General features: G+C 43.4%; 1 protein-coding gene and 1 long non-coding RNA gene across 3 annotated transcripts in view; one reads left to right on the forward strand and one right to left on the reverse strand.

The window, feature by feature from the left end:
• SEC24C (SEC24 homolog C, COPII coat complex component) overlaps positions 1–24,918 on the forward strand; it is a 26,545-nt gene continuing 1,627 nt past the window's right edge. The window contains exons 1-22 of one of the 2 annotated variants that reach the window (XM_033130745.1): positions 1–135; positions 1,902–2,101; positions 4,048–4,183; positions 15,046–15,215; positions 15,429–15,776; positions 16,074–16,210; positions 17,413–17,481; positions 18,780–18,891; positions 19,124–19,251; positions 20,413–20,551; positions 20,755–20,870; positions 21,041–21,165; positions 21,346–21,537; positions 21,744–21,837; positions 22,053–22,169; positions 22,520–22,690; positions 23,157–23,253; positions 23,356–23,501; positions 23,721–23,859; positions 24,001–24,119; positions 24,219–24,398; positions 24,628–24,819. In XM_033130745.1, coding sequence (XP_032986636.1) covers positions 1,930–2,101; positions 4,048–4,183; positions 15,046–15,215; positions 15,429–15,776; positions 16,074–16,210; positions 17,413–17,481; positions 18,780–18,891; positions 19,124–19,251; positions 20,413–20,551; positions 20,755–20,870; positions 21,041–21,165; positions 21,346–21,537; positions 21,744–21,837; positions 22,053–22,169; positions 22,520–22,690; positions 23,157–23,253; positions 23,356–23,501; positions 23,721–23,859; positions 24,001–24,119; positions 24,219–24,398; positions 24,628–24,819 — 3,099 coding nt within the window. In that variant the 5' untranslated portion in view covers positions 1–135; positions 1,902–1,929. The remainder of the gene's footprint in view (positions 136–1,901; positions 2,102–4,047; positions 4,184–15,045; positions 15,216–15,428; positions 15,777–16,073; positions 16,211–17,412; positions 17,482–18,779; positions 18,892–19,123; positions 19,252–20,412; positions 20,552–20,754; positions 20,871–21,040; positions 21,166–21,345; positions 21,538–21,743; positions 21,838–22,052; positions 22,170–22,519; positions 22,691–23,156; positions 23,254–23,355; positions 23,502–23,720; positions 23,860–24,000; positions 24,120–24,218; positions 24,399–24,627; positions 24,820–24,918) is intronic. The other variant, XM_033130746.1, reaches the window with a different exon arrangement.
• LOC117036115 (uncharacterized) overlaps positions 23,126–24,918 on the reverse strand; it is a 3,986-nt gene continuing 2,193 nt past the window's right edge. The window contains exons 2-3 of the long non-coding RNA XR_004425325.1: positions 24,258–24,431; positions 23,126–23,260 (exon numbers count right to left, since the gene is read on the reverse strand). This is a non-coding gene — a long non-coding RNA (uncharacterized LOC117036115). The remainder of the gene's footprint in view (positions 23,261–24,257; positions 24,432–24,918) is intronic.

The raw sequence follows: 24,918 nt of genomic DNA on the forward strand, positions 1-24,918 counted from the left end.
TGGCAGAAGGAGTGGCCCAGCCCTGGAGCGTGGGGGTGGAACTTCCGGGGGCGACGCGCCAGCCCCCTCGGAACCGGAAGTTGAGCCTGGGAGCCTTGACGTTAGGAACGAAGTCGAACCTGGATCTGGAGCCGGGTGAGGAGTGGCATCGGGAGGTTGGTGGGTAGGAAAGACGAGGCGAGACAGGGGTATCACTAGCCAGATCGGGGTTCAGTCTGTGAAGGAAGGGAGGAGCCCTGGGGCGGGACCCGGTGAGAGACCCTCACCTCAAGCATCCACAATCCAAGATCAGTCTTAGACCCTACCCTCCCTTCTGCTCCCGGCCCAAATTCCGGCTCCCGCTTCCTGCCCCGAGCCTGCTGTAGGGCGCAAGACGGTCGATCTCTGTGCTTAATGGATCAGCCCTCTGTCTCATCGTGGCCCAAGAAGCTGGCTTGCCTTCTCAGTCTCGATCCCCAGCGCTCCCAGCTTCCACAGCTCGACTACTTCCAGAGTTCTAGGAAGCTTGCCCCGCCCACTGGGTTGTCACCCTCGACTGTCCGCACAGAATGGAATGGAAACTTGAGCCTGCACCAAACTCTTGTGTGTGTTTGAGGGAATTATTTCCTGGAGAAGAAGCTCTTTTCCTCTCCCTCCCACCCCCATACTGACTTAAGAAGATGAACGGGAGGGGAACATCTGTTAAGCTTAGTGTTGTGACCTCTGTAAGGTTTAGGATTTGGAAGAACGTCTGAGATGGCTTGGAGTCTGAAGAGTTCTAGTCCAGCAGCAGCTCAGCTTTTCTATAGTCAAGATGACCCTTCCTAGCAAAGGGGAGAGGCCCATTGTTCCACTGCAGCAGCTGTGAGATCTCCTGCTTCCTGGGCCTCTTCTGTTTATAGGATAGTTGGAATGATAAGGCTGTTTAGAGTAGACGTGAGCAGGTAATCCTGTTCTTGGAAGGACCCAGGAAAGGCCCTCTAATTAATTCCTCTGTTGCTGGGCAAGATTGTAACAATTTTGGTGGTGGCCTAGATTCATGACAAGTATATAAGGAGAGCAGAAACAGGAGAGTTGGAAGAATGCATTGGGATTTGGAATCCTCATAGTCCCTCTGCTTGATGGATGAAGTGAATGATCTTTTTTCCATGAAATCTAACTTAGCTGCTGATCCTTGAACAGTTTCCCAAGGTTGTTGTGAGAAGTTTTTTATGCCTGGCCTCACTCAGTTCTAATCTGGTACCTTGCTAGAGTTTAGGTGTCCTTTACATTTAATGATTTTAATGCTTCAGTTCTAAGGTCCATACACTCTTTTGGTGGGAAGACTGGAGATGGAGTAGCATTTGGATTATTGCAGTTTAGTCAAAGACTGTTATTTCTCTAATCAGTTATTCTAAAATTTGTCTTTTGAGGGGGAGGGAATTTACCTGCTGTGTTTTAGACATGTAGCCTGTGTGATTAAAAATGACTAGCACACTAGAGGGTATTCAGTGTTTGTTGAATGAATGGATGCTAGAGTGAATGAATGGAAAGTGGGAACATTGTTTCATTTACCTGCAATATCACAGTAGTTCATCAGTGGCAGGACTCCTTGTGTGTCTAGACACTAGAAATCATACCACTGGGGAGTGGAGGCTACTGTTCCATTCCAGTGGGCCTATCTGAAGTTGAAATTTATACCCTCTTGGCAGTAACAAAGCATGGGGTTCCGTAACAAAATCCTTACTTTGAGGAGGTAATCTGGCTACTGGCTGGGGCAGAAAATTACAAAGATCCTGTGGTAGTGTGGGAATGATTAGGCTGATCACTACCTGATAAGGTCAATCCTTTTTTTTATCTTCTGTTCTTCCTACCCTGAATAGTTGCTCTCTTTTCAGAAAGTTGATTTTGACTAATTTCTTTTCTTCTCTCTCATCTAATAGGTGAGACCAAGTCGGGGATGCTGTCATAATGAACGTCAACCAGTCAGCTCCACCTGTGCCGCCATTTGGGCAGCCCCAGCCCGTCTACCCAGGGTATCATCAGTCCAGCTATGGTGGGCAACCAGGGTCCACAGCTCCTGCCACCCCCTATGGAGCCTACAATGGGCCAGTACCAGGCTATCAGCAACCACCTCCCCCAGGTATGTTTCCAAGTTTGCTAAGGAGCTAAGGAGGGGAATCAGTAGTCTTTTGGTCGGGTTGTATTGCCCTACTTAAGTTTCCTAGAGAGCTGGGTGACTTGGATTGAGGAACATGAATCTGGCTCTTGGTCACTGAGAGCCCTGTGGGCAGTCTGCCCCTCCCTGTTTTTACATAAGGTGACAGTGTTTTTGCCTTAAGACCTTTAGTAGGAGCACATCTTCCATGTTCAATGGCACTTCATTTCCTGTGGGTGTCACCCTGTGCAGCCTCACCTTGCTGCATTATTCACAGATGAATGGAAGGGTTGTGGTCATAGCTCCTCCAGAGCCTGTGACCAGAACTGAGTATTTCCTATTGACCTAAAGTCTTCCTGAAATTACTTGTTCCTCAAGTATATTGATAGTGTCTCTCGTTAGACTAACGGTTCTATCTATAAATGACTCGGGGACACGGGGAGCTAGTTCATGGATGAAAAGGGTGGTGTTTGTGTGCCTGATTTTTGGTGCCTCTCATATCTTTCTGTTGATACAATTCGTTTCCCTTTGTTTGAGTTTCCTCTTCTTCTTAGAGGCTCTGCAATATCAGGGCAACAAGAGATTAATCTGGTGCTGCCTTAAAATCAGTGTTTGGCTTTTACATTACTTTTTCAAGAAGAGCAGCTGGTATTCTACAGATTATCTATCCATAAGGGCCTTTTAGAAACTTGTTAGCTGTAGATCTTTAGTTAGGCTAGCTGAGGACTTAGGATATGCCAAATGCTGTATACTTTTCAGGAGAGTAAATTACATAAAGAGATATGGGAAAAGAAGGCACAAAGGAGGCATAGTTGAGAAATGGGAAATGAAATATTACCATTATTACCATTTTAATTATAACTTGGAAAAAAAATTCATGAAGTGATAAGATTAGGTCTCAGGTCTCTGGAAGAGGCTTACTCTGGGTTAGGACTTTGGCTGGACAGAGTCCACCTCTGATCTGTCAAGTCCTGGCTTATCAAGATGGAGTTTGGCGTTGCCTCAAGAGGAAGCTTTGTTACTGAGAGGAAAACATACCTGGTTCTGTGATGACTAGTGAGCAGGTTCAGATTAATCATGTCTCTGTGGATAGGTTCTGTAGTGTCTAATCTCTACTAAGGGCAGAACAAAAGAAAAACAAATGTTTGAACATTTCCAAAGTAATGTGTCAAGTAACTAATTGCTTTCTTCGTGAATTTCATGTGGGAAGGACGGTTGGGGGTAATATTCAGACAGGACGATTGGGGGTGGTAGAAGTAGCTTTCATGGCAGTGCTGATGAGTGGAAAGGATGGCGTCCATATTTTGTGAAGACATAGGTGGAAGCAGTAATGGAAGGGCAGGCCAACTCTCCTGACTAAACTGTTGGACAAAAACAAAAGTCTCCAACCTGTGGAAACATTTTTCTGGGCCATGTGCTATTGGGAGAGTTAAAACTTAGAAGTGGATGAAAAGAAAATGTTTAGGATAAGTAGAATATATGAAGAGGAGGTTGGCAGAATAGTCTCCCCAAGAGGTGCCCACCTTTTTCATCTTCTATGCCACCTTTTTCATATATGCTCTAAGTTTCTAGTTTCTGGAGTAGGATCTTTTCCTTAAAAGAACTGACTTTTTGTCTAGGGGTAAGAACAGTAGACTATCCTGGACTGAGTGAGAGTGTATGGTGATCATAGGAAGCCCCTACATTATTGTGGCTCTGGCTACAGCTTCACTTGTAATATCCCTCCCTGGGAGAGTGGAGGCTCTCTGGTGGGCATCAGTGTTCAGAATCTGTGTAGCTAGACTTGCGTGCTGATGCTGTCCTTTTCATTACAAAGTTGTGGTAATGGGCCAGTGAAGGTCTGAGCCTGTTGATCCTTGCTTTGCATTGCTTGCTAAGGATGGAGGAGAAAGTCATTTCCCAATCACTGAGTTTCTGTCCTTTACCCTCAGGTGTGTCAAGAGCCCCATCTTCTTCTGGGGCACCTCCAGCCTCAATAGCACAGGCCCCTTGTGGCCAGGGTGCATATGGCCAGTTTGGCCAAGGAGATGTACAGAACGGGCCTAGCTCTACTGTTCAGATGCAGAGGTATGTATTTGGAAACCTAAAATTGGTCTGATGAAACTGGAATGATTAGCAATGTATAAGGGCCTGTTTCCTTTTTTTTTTCCCTGCCTCCCTCTTAGATCCCTTTTCCTCTTCCCCCCACCTTTTTGTACTTTGTTTTCATTTTTTCATGTTAAAGGTGCTTCTAATGTCCACTCTGTGGATTATTGACCTATCTTGGTACCTGGGTTCTTTCTCTTTTTGTTTGTTTGTTTGTTTTCTTGATAGACATTTATTTTCAATAATTATTTCAATCCTACTGAGCCTACCTTAAGGGAGAAACAGGAAGAAGGGACTTGAGGATTATTCGTCTTCTCTGACTTCCCTCTTTCCTCTGGGTCAGGCACTTAGTAGGACTTATTGTTTAAGTGTGAGTGTGACCAGTTATGAAAAGAAATGATATTCAAAGGAAAACCACATAAATGATAAAAACTTTGGTGGTACATGATCTAATAAACTCCTGTCTTTGAATGAAAGCCCATTACAGGAGGGCAGTGTTAGAATGTTGTTTGTTTTTTTGTTAAACAAAGAAGAAAGTATAACCGTGGGTAGGGTGTGTGGTAATGGAAGAGTCGCTTTCTGACATTTTTATTGGGTGTCCAGAATGTACAATTTTAGCATTGACTGTAAGCCTGGGGAAAGAGTCTAAGAGGCTCTCCTTAACCCTTTGTGTTAGAATACTTTGAGAAGCAGTATAGTGAATTCATTCATTCACCCACTCAAAAAATATTTATTTTGTACTATTATGTGTCAGATACTATTCTAGAAGTTGGAGATGAAACAGTAAACAAACAGACCAAGTCTCTGCCCCCATGGAGCTTACTATCTAGTGGAGTACACAGGAAATAACAAATAGGCAAATAGACAAGAAATAAAACATGGATGGACCTAGAGAACATTATGCCAAGTAAAATAAGTCAGAGAAAGACAAATACCATATGATCTCACTTATATGTGGAATTTAAAGAACAGAATAAATGAGCAAATCAAACAAAAATAGGCTCAGAGACATAGAGGAAAAACTGAGGGTTGCTATTTAGGAGGGGATTGGGGATGAAGGAGAAGGTGAAGGGATTCGAAAGCACAATCAGTAAGCACAAGATTGCCACCGGGAAATGAAAGACAGTTCGGGGAATATAATCAATAATGTTGTAAAGATTTTGTAGGGTGTCAGATGGACACTTGTCTTATTAGGGAAGCCACTTCATGGACGATGTAGATGCTTGACCACTGCTTTATACATCTGAAGCTGAATAATATTGAATGTCAACTATAATATATATGTAGCCACGGGATGTGGAGTACAGCATAGGAAATAGAATCAATGGAATTGTAACAGCTATATATTATACGATGTCAGAGGGGTAGTAAATTGGAGGCGGGGGGTTATCACTTGGTGAGGGGTGTAAATGTCTGTTACATTGTTTTGTACACCTGAAACTAATGAAAAAAGAAAACAGAGTAAAGATGTAGAGAATGGTGAGGAGGTAGGGAGCTGTTTTAAATACATTGGTAAGGAAAGCCTCTCTGAAGTGATATTTTGAACAGTGAAATGATGAAGGGAGCTATTCCGAGGTCTGGGAGAAGAGTGTCTTAGATAGAGTGCACAAGTGCAAAGGTTCCTGATGGAGAAATTAATTTGGTGGATGTGAGGAAGAGCAAGACCAGAGTGGCTAGCAGAGTGAGGAGTGGAGATGATAAGGTAGAAACATAGGCAGGCGCCATCATGCAGTGCTTTGTAAGCCATAGTAAGAAGTATACATTTGATTTTAGTTGCAGTGAGAAGCCATTGGGGGGAGTTTTAAGTTGGGGAGTAATGTTCCCACTTATTTGTTTGTTTATGCGATGGATATTTTCAATGTAATATAAAACACATTCAAAAATCATACAAATGTATGGCTTAGTAAATTATTATAAGTTAACCCCCTTATAACTACAACCCAGATCAAGAAATAGAACTCTGCCACGCACCCCAAGAGCCCCTTCCATGTGCTCCAATTTAGTGATAACTCTCTCCCTCCCCTCCATAATAACCATTATCCTAACTTTTATAGTAACCATTTTCTTGTGTTTTTAAAAATACTTCACACTTAAAGTTACATCCCTAGACACCACAGTTTAGTTTTGCCTATTAAAAAACCAACTTGATGTGTCTTTTAAGTCTACAGATTCCCTATCTCTTTCTTTTTCTTACTATTTATCATTGAAGAACCCAAGCCAATTGACCTGAATAGTTTCCCACAGTCTCAATTCTCCTGGTTACATATTCATGATACAGTTCAATATGTTCCTCTTTCCTCTATTATTTCCTACAAATTGGCAGCCAGATTCATGTCTAATCCCTGTGGGTAGTGTGGGGCAAGACTATAAGAGGCACATATTGTCTTATTTTTTCTGTTTTTGTGATGTTAGCAGTTGTTGATGCTTAATATAGATGTATATTAATTTGTTGGGTTTACAAAATGGTGATACTCTAATTTTTTTCTTTTTTATTCATTCACCTGTTATTTGGTTACCAATTGTGCAATTCATGTAGAAAAAATGTTTGATTCTTTATCTTTATTTACCAGTTCACAAGGGAATGAATTGGTCCTCTGTTACCTTCTGAAGGTGACCAGTTCTTTTTAGTATCAGTATGAGTCATGGTTTTAAACATATTTGATGGGTTTCAGTCCACCATCATTTTCATCATTATTGAAATTGAGAATGTCCATCTTTGCCCAGTGGGAGCCTCACCATTGACTCCTGATTCCTTCTGACATGGCCTGGTAATCTTTAGGTATGGTAAGATGTACTAGGCTTGTCTTATCCATTTTATACCCCCGACCAGGAGTTAGCCATTTTTCCCCCAGAAATCCTTTATTTTGTTGGTGAGAAATGATATATTTTTACTGTAATCTGAAGACTAGGGACGCTCATTGCTACCTAATTGGACACTTTCTAGGCCTTTCTGTGCACATAGCTAAGAAATACATATCTACATATATTAAAGATAAAGTACCTCATTCATTAAAATTTGTACTTCAAATTCAAGACTGCAGAGCCTCTGTATTATATCTACATCTCTTTTCTTCCACTCCAAGAATCTTGATTCTTAAGGCTATGGGGATGATAGAATTAGAATATTGGAATAAGCCACAATTTGTCATTTATTTTATTCCTTATTATACACAATAGTGTTGTTAGTACAACAACACTAACACTTGTTACAAATGTGATTACTAAAAATACTACTTGAAAAAAATTTTTGCATATGCTCTCCCCATTCTCTAATAATTTTTTAAAAATATTTATTTTAAAAAAGAGGTCACTTTGCTGGGTTCAAGAGTAAAAGTAGGGAATCCTGTTAGATTGTTGCAGTAGTTCAGGTAGGAAATGATCTTGGTTTGGTTTAGGATAGTAGTGGTAGAGGTGTGACAGTCAGATTTGGGGTACATTTTGAAGTAGAGTCAATAGGATTGGATGTGAGTTGAGAGTAAGAGGAATTCTGGATACCTCTTAACTTGTTGACTTAAGAAACTGGGTGCAATTTACTAAGGTGAGAAATACTTGAGAAGGAGCAGATTTTGGGGGTGAAATATATAGAAATAAAAAAATCAAAAACTACTAGCTACCAAGTAGAGATGTTGAGTGGGCAGCTGTATATACAAATCTGTAGCTGTGGAATGATGTCAGGACTGGAAATACAAATTTGAGGGTGTTCGGTATAGAGATATTATTTAAAGCCATGGGATTAGATGAAATCACTTAGAAAGTGAGTGTTGAGAATAAAGAATAGACTTGAAGACTGCACCTTGGAACTTACCAATATTTAAAAGGAAGTCAGAGTAGGAGCCACCAAAACACAATGAGAAAGAGCAGTAGTGAGGTTGGAGATTAGCCAGGACAGTGTGGCATCTGAAACTAGATGAAGAAAGAATTTCAGGAAGGCAGGAGTCATCAGCTGTCATTTGCTGCTGAAAGGTAAAATGCGGACTGAGAATTGACCATTGGGTTTGGCAAGGTTTGGCATCACTGACAAATGTCGTTTAAGTGGAGAAATGAAGACAGCTGTTTAGTTGGAGTGGGTCAAAGAGTTTTAGCTGGGTAGTGGGGTAGTAGAGTAATATAACCTGAAAACCCTTTTGCTACAAGCATCTAAAAAGGAGAAAGGAAATAGAAATAAAACAATTTTTGTCAAGTGCATAATCAAGCTTAAAGGAAAGAAAGTGAAATCCTCAAGTGCTAGAGCCCAAGTGGGAACTGAAACTGAGAGTGGTAAGCTGACACTGCTGCTGCCGGTGGAGAGGGTGGGGAGTATCATCTTGAGAATCTGGGGACTTAAATTTAAGCAGGTACTGGGGGTGGGGGATGACCCTTTGGGCTTTTCTGAGCTGAGGTTTGGAATAGAGGCCTTGTTTATAAAGTCTGGGTCTGGGCTGCACCTTCAGTGAACAGATCATCTAGAAAAAAAATCTACACTGGCAGAGGGAGATATTAAGAAATCCTGTTTCTCTCAGGCTGGCTGTGGATAAATAAGGAAAAAAAAAAAGGTCTTGGGACTCCAAATGAATATGAGGGAACTTTTTTGAGTGATGAAATTATTCTAAAGTTAGATTTTGGTGATGTTTGCACAACTCTATAAATTTACTAAAAATTGTTGACTTGTACACTTAAAAGGAGTGGATTTGATATGAAAATTATATCTCAAAGTTTTAAAAAAAATTTTTGATCTTGGATAGCAATATCATTGGAATACCTTCCAGAAGCAACTGTGAAACAACCACCAGTCCGTAAGAGATCTCAACCCAGTCCGTAAGAGATTCTCAGAGGAGGGTGGCTGTTTGGTTCAATTGGTTAGAGCATGGTTAGACCAAAGTTGCTGGTTTGATCGCCGCTTGGGCCACTGTGAGCTACACCCTGCTTAAAAGAAAGGAAGGAAGGAAGGAAAGAAAGAAGGCAGGAAGGAAAGAAGGAAAGGAGGAAGAAAATTCTCAGAGGAAAAACAATATTGATTAGAATAAAGAGAAACTATTAGAGGAGAGCAGATAGTACAATAGTACCTTGAAAGCACTAAGGGAATGTAATTGTCAATGTAGAATTATGTACCTACCTAAAAGAGAAGGCAAATGAGACATTTTCAGAAAAAGACTGAGAGTTTACCACGGATAGACCCTGGTTGAGAAAACTACTAAGGAATAGACCAAGGAAAAAAAGGAAAATGAACTGAGAAAGAAGGAGCTTTAAAGAGAGAAATAGTAATTAAAGAAGTCAAGACAGAAACAAAGTATAGACTGATTCTTCTGTAAGGTTTGGCCAAAAAGCAGAGCAAAAGCTTAAGGGGGATGTGAGGATTTCTGGCAATTTTATTTCATTGGATTTTTTTTTAAAAAAACATCTTCATTGAGATATAATTCAAATACCATGTGAATTTAAAGTGTATAGTTCAGTGGTATTAGTGTATTCACGGATATGTGCAACCATTACCACAGTCAATTTTAGAACATTTTATCACCTTAAGAAGAAACACTGTATCCTTCAGCTAAATAGCTACCCCTATGTAGCTATTTCTTCAGTCCCCCAGTCCTCTAATGCTAAGCAACCACTAATCTATTTTCCATCTCTCTTGATTTCCCTATTCTGGACTTTCATATGAGAGGAATCATATACTGTGATATTTTGTAACTGACTGCCTCATTTATCATGTTTTCAATGTTTATATTGTAGCATGTATCAGTACTTCTTTCCTTTTTATGGTGAAGTAATATTTTGTTGTATGGATATAATATCACATTTTGTTTATCCATTTATCCTGATGGACATTTGGGTGGTTTCCACCATAGTTGGTTACTTTTTTTTTTTTGACTGGTAGTAAGTTTTTAAAAAAATTTTTAATTTTGTTAGTTTCAGGTGTACAAAGCAAGATAATGATTAGACATTTAAACCCCTCACAAAGCGATAACCCCAACAAGTCCACTACCCATCAGACACTGCATGTAGCTACTACAGTACCCTTGACTATACTCCCTATGCTGGACTTTACATCCTGTGACTATATATATATATATATATATATGAACTATAGTTGACATTCAATATTATTTTATATTAGTTTCAGTGGTTAGGCATTTATATCATTTATGAAGTGATCCCCCAATAAGTCTAGTACCCATCTGACACCCTACATAGTTTTTACAACATTATTGATATTCCCCATACTGTATTACACATCCCTGTGACTATTTTGTGACTACCAATTAGTACTTCCTAATCCCTTCACCTTTATCACCCATCCCCCCAACCCCTTCCCATCTAGCAACCATCAGTTTGTTCTCTGTATCTATGAATCTGTTTGTTTTGTTTGTTTATTCTGTTCTTTAGGGTCCACGTATAAGTGAGATCATATGGTATTTGTCTTTCTCAGTCTGATTTATTTCACTTAGCAAAATATCTTCTAGGTCCATCCATGTTGTTGCAAATGGTAAGATTTCATTCTTTTTTATGGCAGAGTAATACTCCATTGTATAAATGTACCACAATTTCTTTATCCAATCATCTATTGATCGGCATTTTGGTTGTTTCCATATGTTGGCTATTGTGAATAGTGCTGTGGTAAACATAGGGGTTCATATATTTTTTTCAGATTAGTGTTTTGAATTTCTTTGGATAAATACTCAGTAATGGAATTGCTGGGTCATAAGGTAGTTCTATTTTTAATTTTTTGAGGAACCTCCATACTGTTTTCCATAGTGGCTGCACCAATTTGCAGTCCCACCAACAGTGCACACAGGTTCCTTTTCTCCACATCCTCGTCAACACTTGTTTGTTGATATAGTGACGATGGCTATTCTGACAGGAGTGAGGTGGTATCTCATTGTGGTTTTTATTTGCATTTCTCTGACAACTAGTGACATTGAACATTTTTCATGTCTATTGGGCATCTGTATGGCCTTTTTGGAGATTTCTGTGAAGTCCTCTGCTCGTTTTTTAATTGGGTTGTTTTTTTTTTGTTTTGTTTTATTTTTTATTGGGGAAGGGGAACAGGACTTTATGGGGGAACAGTGTGTACTTCCAGGACTTTTTACCAGTCAAGATGTTGTCCTTTTGATCTTAGCTGTGGAGGGCGCAGCTCAGCTCCAGGTCCAGTTGCCGTTGCTAGTTCAAAGGGGGAGCAGCCCACCATCCCTTGCGGGAATCGAACCGGCAACCTTGTGGTTGAGAGGATGCGCTCCAACCAACTGAGCCATCCGGGAGCTCAGTGGCAGCTCAGCTCAAGGTGCCGTGTTCAATCTTAGTAGCAGAGGGCGATGCCCACCATCCCTTGCGGGACTCGAGGAATTGAACCGTCAACCTTGTGGTTGACAGCCCACTGGGCCATGTGGGAATCGAACCGGCAGCCTTCGGAGTTAGGAGCATGGAACACCAAACGCCTGAGCCACCAGGCCGGCCCTGGTTGTTTTTTTGGTGTTGAGTTGTATGAGTTTTTTAAATAAATTTTGGATATTAACCCCTTATTAGATGTATCATTGGCAAATATCTTCTCCCATTTCAGTAGGATGTCTTTTTGTTTTGTTGATGGTTTCCTTTGCTGTGAAAAAACTTTTTAGTTTGATGTAGTCCCATTTGTTTATTTTTTCTTTTTGTTTCCTTGCTTGAGGAGATATATCAGTAAAAATATTATTAAGAGTAATGTCTGTGTTTACTTCCTATATTTTCTTCTAGGAGTTTTATGGTTTCAGGTCTTACGTTTAAGTCTTTAATCCATTTTGAGTTTATTCTTTTATATGGTGTAAGAAGGTGTTCCAGTTTCATTTTTTTTTGCATGTATGTGTCCAGTTTTCCGAGCACCATTTATTGAATAGACTGTCTTTACCCCAATGTAAATTCTTGTTTCCATTGTCATAGATTAAATGACCATATAGGGTCATTTATTGACCATATAATGACCATATAGGGATGCATTTATTTCTGGACTCTCTATTCTGTTCCATTGATCTCTGTGTCTGTTTTTATGCCATTAACATGCTGTTTTGATTATTATGGCCTTATAGTATGATTTGGTATCAGGTAGCATGATACCTCCCCCTTTGTTCTCGTTTCTCAGGATTGCCATGGCTGTTTGGGGTCTTTTATGGTTCCATATAAATTTTAGGATTATTTGTTCTAGTACTGTGGGAGAAGTCTTTAGTATTTTGATAGGGATTGCTTTGAGATGTTTGTTTTTGTGCTGATGGGAATAGAGTGATCAGAGAGGGAGACACTGAATGGAAAGTACATTGGAAAGACAAGTTCCAGAATGGAAAAATATATTTACACATAAAATAGACATCAACACATAAAATACACGGAGTATGGAATGAACTCCTTAATCAATAAGGAAAAGTCAATCCAGTTGAAAAACTAATGGACAAAAACTAGAATAGGTATTTTACAAAAGAAGATACACGAATGGCCAAAGAACATACTAAAAAGCTGTTCATTGATGGTCACCAGATGGGACATGGGGTGTTGGGAGGATGGGTGAAAAAGGTGAAAGGGATTAAGAAGTACAAATTGCCAGTTATAAAAATAGTCACAGGGATGTAAAATACAGCCTAGGGAATATAGTCAATAATACTGTAATAAGGGGTCATATGGTGTAGACTTAGCGGGATGATTACTTCATACCATATATAAATGTCCAATCACTATACTGTACACCTGAAACTAATATAATATTGTATGTCAATTGTAATTGGGGGAGAAAAGCTGTTCAACCTCATAAGTAATGAAAAAAATACAAATTAAAAACCACAACAGGATTCTACTATGTATCCATAAGATTAGCAAAATTACAAAGTCTGACAATATAAAAATGTTACTGAGGATATGGAGGAATAGGAACTCTTATGTACTGGTGGTCAAATGAAAATTAGTACAACTACTCTGGGAAAATAATTTGAAATTATCTGTTAACATTGAAGATATGCATAGCCTATAACCCAGTAATTTCATTCATAGATAATATGCCTTAGAAAAACTCATGTATATATAAACAAATTAAATGTATGTGTGTTCATAGCAATATTGTAATATCCCAAAACTAGAAAAAAACCTAAATATCCATTTACATTCAAATGTTTAAGTAAATAGCAGCATGTTTATTTAGTGGAATAACTAAATAAAACGGAATGCTATGTGCAACAGCATAGATGAATTTCATAAACATATGGTTGAACAAAAGAAGCAAAACTCAAAGAGTATGTTTACAAAAGTTTAAAAAACCAACAAAACTGAACAATATTGTTTTGAAGACAAGGGAATGATTATTCGGAAGTCAGGAAAGTAATCAAGTCTGGGAGAAGGAAGAGGGCTGTGATGGAGGAGAGGCATCAGGGCTTTTGGATGCTAGTGGATTGTATTTTTTGATTTGGTTTTGGTTACATGGGTGTTTTTATTATAATTATTCAACAGTATATATATGTTTTATGTAACTTTTTCTATGCGTGTTGTATTTCACAATTTAAAAGTCAAGTACGTTGGACTAAGAATCAGGTCTGGACTCTAGTTCTAGCTTGGTCTGACACTTATACTCTTAGTGTCTCAGTTTTTTATCTGCTCTGTCTCCCTCATCATTTTGCTATGAGGAGTACATTAAAGCACTTAGAGATGCTTTATACGCTGTAAAGCTATATACAGATACATATAAAAATAGTGATTTATTGTTATTAGGGCATGTGAAAGAGTAACCCTAATTGATAGTATTGTCCATATTAATGGAGTAAAACCATGGAATATAATTATTCTGACAAGGATCTATGAGCACCTGCCATGGGGCTAACAGTACGGTGCTGTGGAAGACGAAAACTGCAGAGCGCAACAAAGAGCTTAGGGAGGGAAGGTTCACTAGCAAAACACTCAGGAAATACGAGTTGAATGAATGAAAAGTGTTAAACTGCAGGACTAATAGAAGCTGGCCAAATATAATAAAGTACCACTTATTCAGTAGAGACAACATAAACGGGAAGGATAAATCAGAATTTTAAATGTAACAAACTACTTTTGTGAAGAATTTGATTCATTCTTGAATTCCCAGAAGGAGCTTGCTGTGTATAATCTATGTTGTAGGTTTCTGCAGCATTATCACTGTAAAACACCAGTGCAGTTGCTAGTTGGTAGGCAATAATATTGGAATGATTTTGTGTTTATATTTTGATATGCAATCTGATATAATGGGACTATCCAACATAGCTATCCAAGTAAGCAGGCTTTCTTTGCTAGATAGGTCCAGCTAGAAGGCTACGTGGTTGGTTTATGTCCTGTTTCTCTAGTTCTTTCCTGGTGGAGTTGGCATCATCATCTTTCTGATTAGTACAGAATGCCAAACTCAGCTGACTTACTCCTCTGATCTTACAGATTTTTCTGACATCTTTCTCAGGATAAAGTAATAAATACTTTAGTTTAAAAGTTAAACAATTGTACCGCATTTGTGTGAGCACCTGTTGTGTTAATGCTTCTGTGTACCTTCTTTTTCAACTCCTTCAGGGCTTCTGATTACAAAACTGAGGTGGTTTGTCAACAAAGGATTAAGGCAGAGGTGATAATCTAAGTAAGCAGCAGAGTGAATAATATTTGATGTGAGGGTGCTTGGCATATATTTGTGGAGTGAACCTAATGGAAAACAAGATGTGACATAAACAATTATAGTGTAGAGGATCAGCAATGTAATTTATCCACACATGTATAAAATTATGAAGCCGTAAAAGAGCCCAGGATGAGAGTAAGATACTGTAAAACAATATAGCTTCCTGTATGAGGTCAAGTTCCTGACAATTTTGAAGGGTGTCCCAGTCCACTAGTCATTCCTGCCTTCCTTCTCTTCACAGGCTCCCTGGGTCTCAGCCATTTGGGTCAGCCCCATTGGCCCCTGTGGTTAGCCAGCCGACTGTGTCCTATGGCCCTCCCCCGACAAGTTCCCAGGTGACCGCCCAGCTGGCTGGAATGCAGATCAGTGGGGCTATGGCACCAGCCCCTCCCCCTTCGGGCCTGGGCTATGGTAAGTAGCTGTGACCACAGGAATGTTACTGTTCCCCTTTTTTTAGAAGTATCAGGCTGTGGGGGTATACTGCAATCCTTTTTATTTCCTGTGCCTCTGAGCCCTAGCAGATGGGGCAGTCATTCCTGCCCCTCTTACGTGGAAAAGGAAGTGATTTACTGAACAAGAAGGCAGAATGACTGGGGTTCTGACTCTGCCTCTTCTACTTCTTAGGCCCACCAACGTCGCTGGCCTCAGCCTCAGGAAGTTTCCCCAACTCCGGTCTGTATGGCTCCTATGCTCAGGCCCAGGGTCATTCTGGGGCCCAGCCTCCCCAGCGATCTGCCCCCCCACAGGCCTCCAGCTTCACACCCCCAGCTTCAGGGGTTCCTCGGATGCCTTCGATGACTGGTCCACCCCTGCCTGGACAGGGTTTTGGGGGACCCCCGGTGAGCCAGCCCAACCATGTGTCCTCGCCTCCTCCTCAAGCCCTGCACCCTGGCACCCAGCTGAGTGGGCTTCCAGGACCACCACCACCTATGCACTCCTCGCAGCAGCCAGGCTATCAGCTGCAACAAAACGGTGAGTTTTGCGCGAGGTCTGTCTAGGAGCCAAAGGCTGAAGCTATTCAGGTGTTTGTTTGCATGTAGTACTGCTTGCTAAGTGGTGAACTAGATGGACAGCTTCAGGGTATTGTTACTAGGATGTAGGGTTTACAAGACATACTTTATTCTCATCGTTCAGATAATGTCGTCTTTCTCTGAATGGGCACTATTCTGCCTCATGATTCTACATTTGTAGAATATGGTCATTTCCCAGAGGCCTTAAGAAGAGATAGGGAGGGGATTTTGAGTTCATCAACCTTGTGTCCTCATCCAGGTTCCTTTGGCCCAGCCCGGGGCCCTCAGCCCAATTATGGAAGTCCCTACCAAGCAGCACCTACCTTTGGCAGTCAGCCTGGGCCGCCTCAACCACTGCCTCCTAAGCGCCTGGATCCGGATGCCATCCCGAGCCCTGTAAGTAGATACTTAGGTGGACCCGGGGAAGGAGTTTGTGGCTGACAAATGAGTGAATCAACCCAGATGAGATACTTGCCTAGCACCTTCTGATTATTTTCCCTTTTCATTCATTCTGTAGGTGTAGAACCTAGATGTAATTTTTGACTCTTTGAACTGGAACTTGAGGCTCCAGAAGTCTTTTGGGGGCACTTTTACTCCATAGCTGGGCAGGAAAGGAAGGGAAGCCAACCAAGGGTCAGTAGAGCTCTGGGTTGAGTACTGCATTCTGTCAACTTTTGGACATAGCATGGTAACCTCTGCCCTTCTGTGGAGTAGTGGCTGCATCCAGGTCTGTCCTCTTAGATCTAGTAAGACTGCAGTCTTCTTAATGGGTAGAGCTGATAGGAACTCTCTGGTGTTAGGTGTTAAGAGAAAGAAAGCCTCACTGGTCTCTCTTTGCACCTACTAGGACAGTGGTTTAGGAGGAAACCTTTCGTACTTTTGTTTGCTAGGCTCCTGCTGTGTGGATGGGAAAAGTGATTTACAGTTTATAAGGGCAGTTTGGGGAAGCTGCTTCTCCCGGGAAGAGGGTGAATCTCACCCTTAGAGCCATCAGAATCTTCAGGCCTTCCTTATCATACTCGGAGGAGAGGCTGGGACTGCCCTCCCAAGTGAGGGCCACTTTATAGTGCTGTCTGCAACATTTGCTATGTCAGTTACCTCACCATGCTTAGCCATTGTCATATTTCATTCTGTTCTCTTCCCTCTTCCCTTGGGGAACTAGCAGGGTGGGGGACCTTACTGGCTAAAGGGGACCTGAAAGGATTAAGCAGCCCCTCCTTCCTTTACCATCCTTGGAGGAGTCTGGTTGGATATGAGGGGAGGCTTCTTTCAGCATAAGAGTAGTCCTTAGATGGGAGGTTTGGCCTTTTGGAGGGAACATCTTCTTCCTTAAGAATTCTCCCATTCAGCCCTTCCCCGTATAACCCCTGCTTGCCTCTATATGCCCCTCTCCTTATTTTTCTACACGATAGACTGAGCTGTTAAAGCCTTGTGTTGGGCCAGAAAGACTCGGAATTTCTGATCTAGAGGGAGCCTGATTTCAGCGGTGTGAGCTGGGCTCTAGCTGTTCAGGGGTTGAGAGAAGTAACATCTGCTTCTTGTTCTTTTGTCTCCCTCCCTGTATTCCCTTGCTGCCTTTATTATTAAAACACTAAAAGCAACTCAATGAGCTGCCTCCTCAGCAGAAAACCAGGCACAGAATAGACCCTGATGCCATTCCTAGTCCAGTAAGTGCAGGGGGTGGGTGTGTGTGCGCGTGTCATCCCTGTGTTAGTGCCACCCATGCATGCCTGCGACCTCATCTTTACCTCATCCACCATGTCCATCCCTCTCCACCCTTTTTCCTTAGTCCTTCTAGACCTCGCTTGTATAAACTAGAAGGATGTGCATGCCTCAAGTCACCATGTAATGAAGAAGTAGCAAGCTGTTAGCAGTGCCTTAAGTATGGGGTGGTAGAAGGGCAGTCTCTAAGGTGGGGTCAGGTGGCATGTTAAGCTTGGGTGTTAGTCCTGCTGGCTCCTCCAGGAGCCCGCATGTGACATTTGACGGAACAGGACAAAGGTGAGTGGTAGATCCTTCCCCGTTGGGTTTGATTGTCTGTAGCTTGTTGTGGAGAAACATTTGGGTAGGTGGCTATAAGTGTACGGGTTTGGGATACTGGCATTTCTTCCAGGGGAAGGGACTACTGGTTTGGGAAAGTGTGGGCCACTTTCTCATCTGGAGAGTCTATTTGACTCTCGTATATTTCTAAGCTTCAACTCCTTTTGCTATGTGATGTGGAGTCTTATTCTCTCGGTACGTTTTCTGATTTTGCCAAACTCATCTTGAAGTAACTGACCAAAGGTCATCAGCCTGCACACAGATTTGATTACCACCTTTGCAAAATCTTTTTTTTTTTTCCCCTGTGCTGGGTTGTCAAAATATGGGGGACTGAGGATTGGGCTATAACAATTGGGTACTTATCCTCTTCTCCCATATTTACACACTAATGCTTACCTGAAAAGGCAGCAGCATCTGCTTCCTCACTTCACCTCATCATTTCTGGCTGTTTAATCCTCTCCTCACCCTGTCCCTTCGACTTTCATTGAGTATAGATAGTCATTCCAAGTAGATTCATTTTTACATGGTTACTGTTGTCTGTTTTCCTGCTCTGACTCAGAATGTGTCTTGGAGAGAGGGGGTAAGGGGTAAGCTTGATGGGGGAGGGAGGTGGAATCTGATCATGTTTGAAGGTTTCTGATTAGAGCTGAAACTGTTCTGGAATGGGGGGAATAACAGGGTGATCACCATTGATTGGGGGTCTGGGCAATTCATAAAGAAGCCTACTCTTGGTGTTGCCTGTCCAGCATTTAGCTGCTGATTGTAGCATTTTATATGATCTCCAAAAGGAGAACAGGCCTGGTGCATGAGGTGTTCCTTGGCCAATTATTAGTTTCTATGCTGCAGCTTTAAGCGTCTTCTGGCTCTCTGGGACCTGGTACTCCCTTTTTTTCTGTCACCTTACTCATTTCACTTTTCCCTACAGATTCAGGTTATTGAGGATGACAGGAATAACCGGGGTTCAGAGCCATTTGTTACTGGAGTACGGGGCCAGGTGCCACCCTTAGTCACCACCAACTTCCTGGTGAAAGACCAAGGTGAGAAGGACATTAACTCCTCCCGTGGGGGCTTTTGCTCCAAGATTATCAGCTTTCAGATGGGGTTTTTGTCATTCTTTAATCAGAGACCAGCTCCTCATTGGTCTCTAGGGGGAAAAAGCCACGATTGGCTTTAGCATTTGTGGGGGCGGTGGGGGAGGATCAGCAATGGAGAGCTGGTTGTTTGGAGCGATTCTGTGATCTGACTCAGCTTTTCTACCTCTTCCTTCAGGGAATGCAAGTCCCCGATACATCCGATGCACATCCTATAATATCCCTTGCACATCTGACATGGCTAAGCAGGCTCAGGTGCCCCTGGCAGCTGTCATCAAGCCACTGGCAAGGCTGCCCCCAGAAGAGGTAAGTCAGGGAAGGGACTGGAGTATAATGAAAAGAAGGGAGGGAGGGGGAATAAAATTTCTTCCTAGCTGTGATTCTGGCAGTCACAATGGAAGAAGCCTTAGTTGGGCGGGAGGGGAGAATATCTTCAATAGCTTTTTATCCCAGGGCCCATGCCTGAAGAGGGTGGTAGGGCTGAGAGCAAAAGCCCAAGAAATTGCTGGAAAAGAGCAGGGTCCATAGGGGAAACAAACAATGTGAAAAGAGGCAGGTCCAACTTGTAGAAGAGGAGATAGCTGGCCTGAGGAGACAACTGGATCCAGGAGCTTCTCATAGTATAGTCATTTCTAGATGATTAGAAGCACATCATTCTATTTTTTCTTATATGCTGTCCAATCATCCCAGGTAAGTTAGGGATATTCGGACAGCATATAAGAAAAAAAGGTAGATTAGGATTCAGTAGTCCATCTCTTACCTCACTTGGACCCTGATCTGTCACCCCAGTACCTGAAATCAGTATGAAAAGAGAACTTGGCAGCTGCTCTGCCAAGCCTTGGTAGGATACCCTCATGTTTATGCCTAGCTTATCAAACTTAGGGTAGGTTTCTCTATAACTGGAAGCTCAAGGGGGCTCATTTGACATCCTGCTTCTCTCTGTCTTGCTCTGTTTTTTTCTCTTCCTGGGTTTGAGTGAGGATGCTTGGACACTTGGCTGCTGGTCTCTTATCTGTAGGGTGACATCTGCCTGGGGCATCAGTAGGTGTCATAGAAACCCAGGGATGGGGAGGACAAGTATAGATACTTGGTTGGGGAAGGAAGCAGGAGTCAAGATTCCTAGGGGCAAGAGTGAAGAGGATTGTAGGGCCGGAAACGAGAATCCTAGGTAATTTTAGGCTTTCTCATATGCCCATGGCAGCCCCTGGCTTGGTAGAGTCCCTTTTCTTCTTCAAGAAGTGGAATTCTCATGGGGAGTGGGAGAGGAAGCTACGGAATTTAGACTCTTAGGGATATGCCTGTAACCAGTATGCACATAATTTGTTTTGATTCCCCTTCACTGGACTCCCTCCCCAGGCAAAGTATCTGAGCCATGGCTTCTTCCTCCAGGTTGTTCCTCATCTATTGTCATGTCTCAACCCACTGTGGCTTCCCTTTATGTCTGAGCCCCTCCCCTCTGCTCCGTAGGCTTTACCGTATGTCGTTGACCATGGGGAATCTGGCCCTTTGCGCTGCAATCGCTGCAAAGCGTACATGTGCCCTTTCATGCAGTTCATTGAAGGAGGGAGGCGCTTCCAGTGCTGCTTTTGCAGCTGTATCAATGATGGTATGTTCACAATGGCTGGGACTGGGGGACATCTGATTGTATCCTCAGTGCTCTCTTTCTAGTTAGATAGATGAGGGTCTGTTATCTAGGAACTGGCGACGTAGGGCATATATGGGGATGTGGGGCAGTAGAGTGAGCTCAGCCAGGGCCAGACTAAGATTGAGAGTGGGCCTGTGAGTAACACTCTGCCGTACTCCCCACAGTTCCCCCCCAGTATTTTCAACATCTGGATCATACCGGCAAACGTGTGGATGCTTATGACCGTCCTGAGCTATCCCTGGGCTCTTATGAATTCTTGGCCACTGTAGATTACTGCAAGGTGAGGGAAGGTAGCATGGGGAGGAGCAGTGGGTGGAGGACAATGAGACAGCTAAGAATTGCTGTGATCATTTCCCTCACCCCTTTGTTGTCCCCTTTGATGTTGACTTCTTTCTAGTTACCTGGCCTACTTACCAATACCCTTTTACCCCACGTTTCCTTCCTTTGCAGAACAATAAGTTCCCCAGCCCTCCTGCCTTCATCTTCATGATTGACGTCTCCTACAATGCCATCAGGAGTGGACTTGTTAGGCTCCTCTGTGAGGAGCTCAAGTCACTGTTAGACTTTCTGCCTAGGTGAGAGTTAGGGAGCTGAGGCGCTTTCTTTGCATGCGAGGGGTGATGGTGGTGTCTGGGTGGACTCAGCAGATGGAGCCTGATGTCATTAATGACTATCGTCTTAATTTTAATACTACACCACTCCTCCTGAGTGGTGGAGAAGGTGGCAGGTCTGAGTAACAGTGTCACTTTCTACAGGGAGGGCGGGGCAGAAGAGTCAGCAATCCGCGTTGGCTTTGTCACCTATAATAAGGTGCTCCACTTCTACAATGTGAAGGGCTCACTGGCCCAGCCACAGATGATGGTTGTATCTGATGTGGCTGACATGTTTGTGCCACTGCTGGATGGTTTCCTGGTCAATGTCAGTGAGTCTCGGGCAGTCATCACCAGGTAAGAGCCAGATTGTGGGGTGAAGCGGGGCGTGGGGCAGGTGGGTACAACCACAGAAAGCCAGAGAGTTGAGCAGAGGGCTCAGCAGAGGACAGGGGCTGTGCCTCAGGAGTTTTCAGTCTGAGGGTCAGATGACTCTTAAGGGAACTGAGGACTCTGGAATCTGGATAGCAATTTTGATTGCCTCCTGTCACCTATCTCTTCAGCTTATTGGATCAGATTCCAGAAATGTTTGCAGACACAAGAGAAACAGAGACAGTATTTGCCCCAGTTATCCAGGCTGGAATGGAGGCGCTAAAGGTAAGGCTAGCATCCCCAGCAACCTCCTCTGCCTAACTTTCCTCTGACCATCTTGCCCTCTGGGATACAACCCCTGTTTCTTCGGTTATTGATGACTGTCCAGTGAGTCAGCCTGTCTGACATAGTTGGCACTAAATAAATGACAAGGGAGGGGATGAATGAATAATGGATGAATAAAGGAAAGAATGAACAAATAGTCCTCTCTTCTTTCCTAGGCTGCCGAGTGCGCAGGGAAGCTGTTTCTGTTCCACACCTCCCTGCCCATTGCAGAGGCCCCAGGGAAACTGAAGAACAGGGATGACAGGAAGCTGATCAACACGGACAAGGAGAAGGTGGGGGTTGGTGGGAGTGGGGGGAGGACTTTCCATTAGAGAGGAAGGTGGTGACTCTTCCCAATGCAGTACAGTACTCTTAATTTTCTTGAGGGGGACTGGAATAGACACTCTACCCTTTCACATGTCACATCCGTGACTGCCAACCTTCTCCACCACTCCCCACCTCTCTACCCCATCTCGTCCCATAGCCCTTGGGTTTTTTTTTTTTTTTTTTAATAGAATGTTCTACTATAACAAACTCCTGTGAGGTAGATCTGAAGTCTTACATGTCTTTGAATATCCCACACGACATGTACAGCATAGGGTGGAGCTGAGATATTTGAACATTGTCCTCTGTTCCTCCCCAGACTCTGTTCCAGCCTCAGACAGGTGCCTATCAGAGCCTGGCCAAAGATTGTGTGGCCCAAGGTTGCTGTGTCGACCTTTTCCTCTTCCCTAACCAGTATGTGGATGTGGCCACGCTCTCTGTTGTACCCCAGCTCACTGGTGGCTCTGTCTACAAATATACTTGCTTTCAGGTACGGCATGGGACTCTGGGTGGCAAATGGGAGCAGGACTGGGAATGTCTGTCTATATGTGGAGTGGCTCTTTAATTGCCGACTCATTAACAGGAATAGTTAGAGGAAAAGACCACATAGTGTAAAGAAGGGAGCCGTGAGTGTAGCGGTTAGGAGCATGGGGTTTAGAATGAGTCCTTGGTTGATACTCTGGCCCTACCACTAACTAGCTACATGAAATGACTATCGTCTCTGTTTCTTCCTCTGTAAAATTGAATTTTAATACTTATTCATTAGTATTTGTCATCAGAATTAAGTAATTACATGTACTTGATGTGGTACCTAGAAGTGCTTAAGAGCGAGCAATATCGTCTTCACTGTTATTGTTATTATAGTTCAGCAGCTTGTAGAGTGGAGGAGGGACAGCGAGATTGTCTGCAGGAGGTTATGTATTCGGTGATGTGACTCTGGGCCTGGGGGGCTGCAGGTGGAGAATGACCAGGAACGGTTCCTGAGTGACTTGCGTCGGGATGTACAGAAGGTTGTTGGCTTTGATGCTGTGATGCGGGTCCGGACGAGTACGGGTCAGTCCTGGTTGGAGAAGAGCAGGTGGGGGGATAAATCGGGGAGGGAGGCAAGTGGCACCTGTCGTACCTTTAGCCCTGACCCTGTCCATGTGGCCTCAGGTATCCGTGCTATAGATTTCTTTGGGGCTTTCTACATGAGCAACACAACAGACGTGGAGCTTGCCGGGCTGGATGGGGACAAGACAGTGACCGTGGAGTTCAAGCATGACGATCGACTCAATGAAGAGAGTGGAGCCCTCCTGCAGGTGGCAGGCGGGAGGCAGGGGCTGGGGAGGCAGTGTCATTTCACTGGATATGAATAGGCGGCAGAGAAGAGGGTGAGGGGTGGGTAGAGAGGACTAGAAGAGTCTGGGAATGGGATGGCTCACGTCTTTTCTCTCATTTAATAATACAGCAAAGGGGCAGTTTTTCAGAGGGCTTTGGTGAGGGAGGGGTGTGAACACCCCCTTTCTCCCTTCCCCTAGTGTGCCCTGCTCTACACCAGCTGTGCAGGGCAGCGACGGCTCCGCATTCACAACCTGGCCCTGAACTGCTGCACCCAGCTAGCTGATCTGTATCGGAACTGTGAGACTGACACACTCATCAACTACATGGCCAAGTTTGGTGAGGGTAGAGGCAGGGCAGGGTGGGACTGGGGCTGAGGAAGGGGATGGTCAACAACTGAGCATTCCTGGTAGGTGTGGTGGGGGGAAGACACGTGATGGGGTGGCTGACCAGTGACTGCTATCTCCCTTTCCCATCCAGCATACCGGGGGGTCCTGAACAACCCTGTGAAGAGTGTTCGTGACACTCTGATCACTCAGTGTGCTCAGATCCTGGCCTGTTACAGAAAGAATTGTGCCAGCCCCTCCTCTGCAGGACAGGTGGGGCAAGCATGTTGGTGGAGGAGTTGTTGGGATGAATATTTGCATTTGGGAAGGATTTCTCGTGACCACTGACTTTATCTTGATCACACTCCTCAGTTGATCCTTCCTGAGTGCATGAAGCTACTCCCAGTTTACCTGAACTGTGTGTTGAAGAGTGATGTCCTGCAGCCTGGAGCTGAAGTCACTACTGACGACCGTGCCTACGTCCGACAGCTGGTTACCTCCATGGACGTGGCTGAGACCAATGTCTTCTTCTATCCTCGGCTCTTACCGTTGGTACAACTGAGGGCTGGAGTGTGAGACCTTGCACTGAGAAAGGGGCATCATAGAAAGAGGAAGGATTAATATCTGTGTCTGACACTAAAGAATTTGTTTTTACGTACATTATCTGATGTCATTTTCAGAGTTACTGAGGGACTTAGCTTTCTGAAATTGGGTGTGCATGGTGCGGGGACAAACATGTTTCATGGTCCTCAGTAACATTTTCCCCTTTCCTTTCACCTAGACAAAGTCTCCCATTGAGAGTACCACTGAACCACCAGCTGTTCGAGCATCTGAAGAGCGTCTAAGCAACGGGGATATATATTTGCTGGAGAATGGGCTCAACCTCTTCCTCTGGGTGGGAGCAAGTGTCCAACAGGGTGTTGTCCAGAGCCTCTTCAACATCTCTTCCTTCAGTCAGATCCCCAGTGGCTTGGTGAGAGCAGGGCGTCAAGAAGAATATGGGTGTGGAAATGCACTTTGTGATATGAGTAGGAACCAACAGTTAGTGTGCTAGTCCCCTTAAATAGCAGGG

The sequence above is a fragment of the Rhinolophus ferrumequinum genome, chromosome 16, assembly GCF_004115265.2.
Source record: "Rhinolophus ferrumequinum isolate MPI-CBG mRhiFer1 chromosome 16, mRhiFer1_v1.p, whole genome shotgun sequence".
NCBI classification, from domain to species: domain Eukaryota; kingdom Metazoa; phylum Chordata; class Mammalia; order Chiroptera; family Rhinolophidae; genus Rhinolophus; species Rhinolophus ferrumequinum.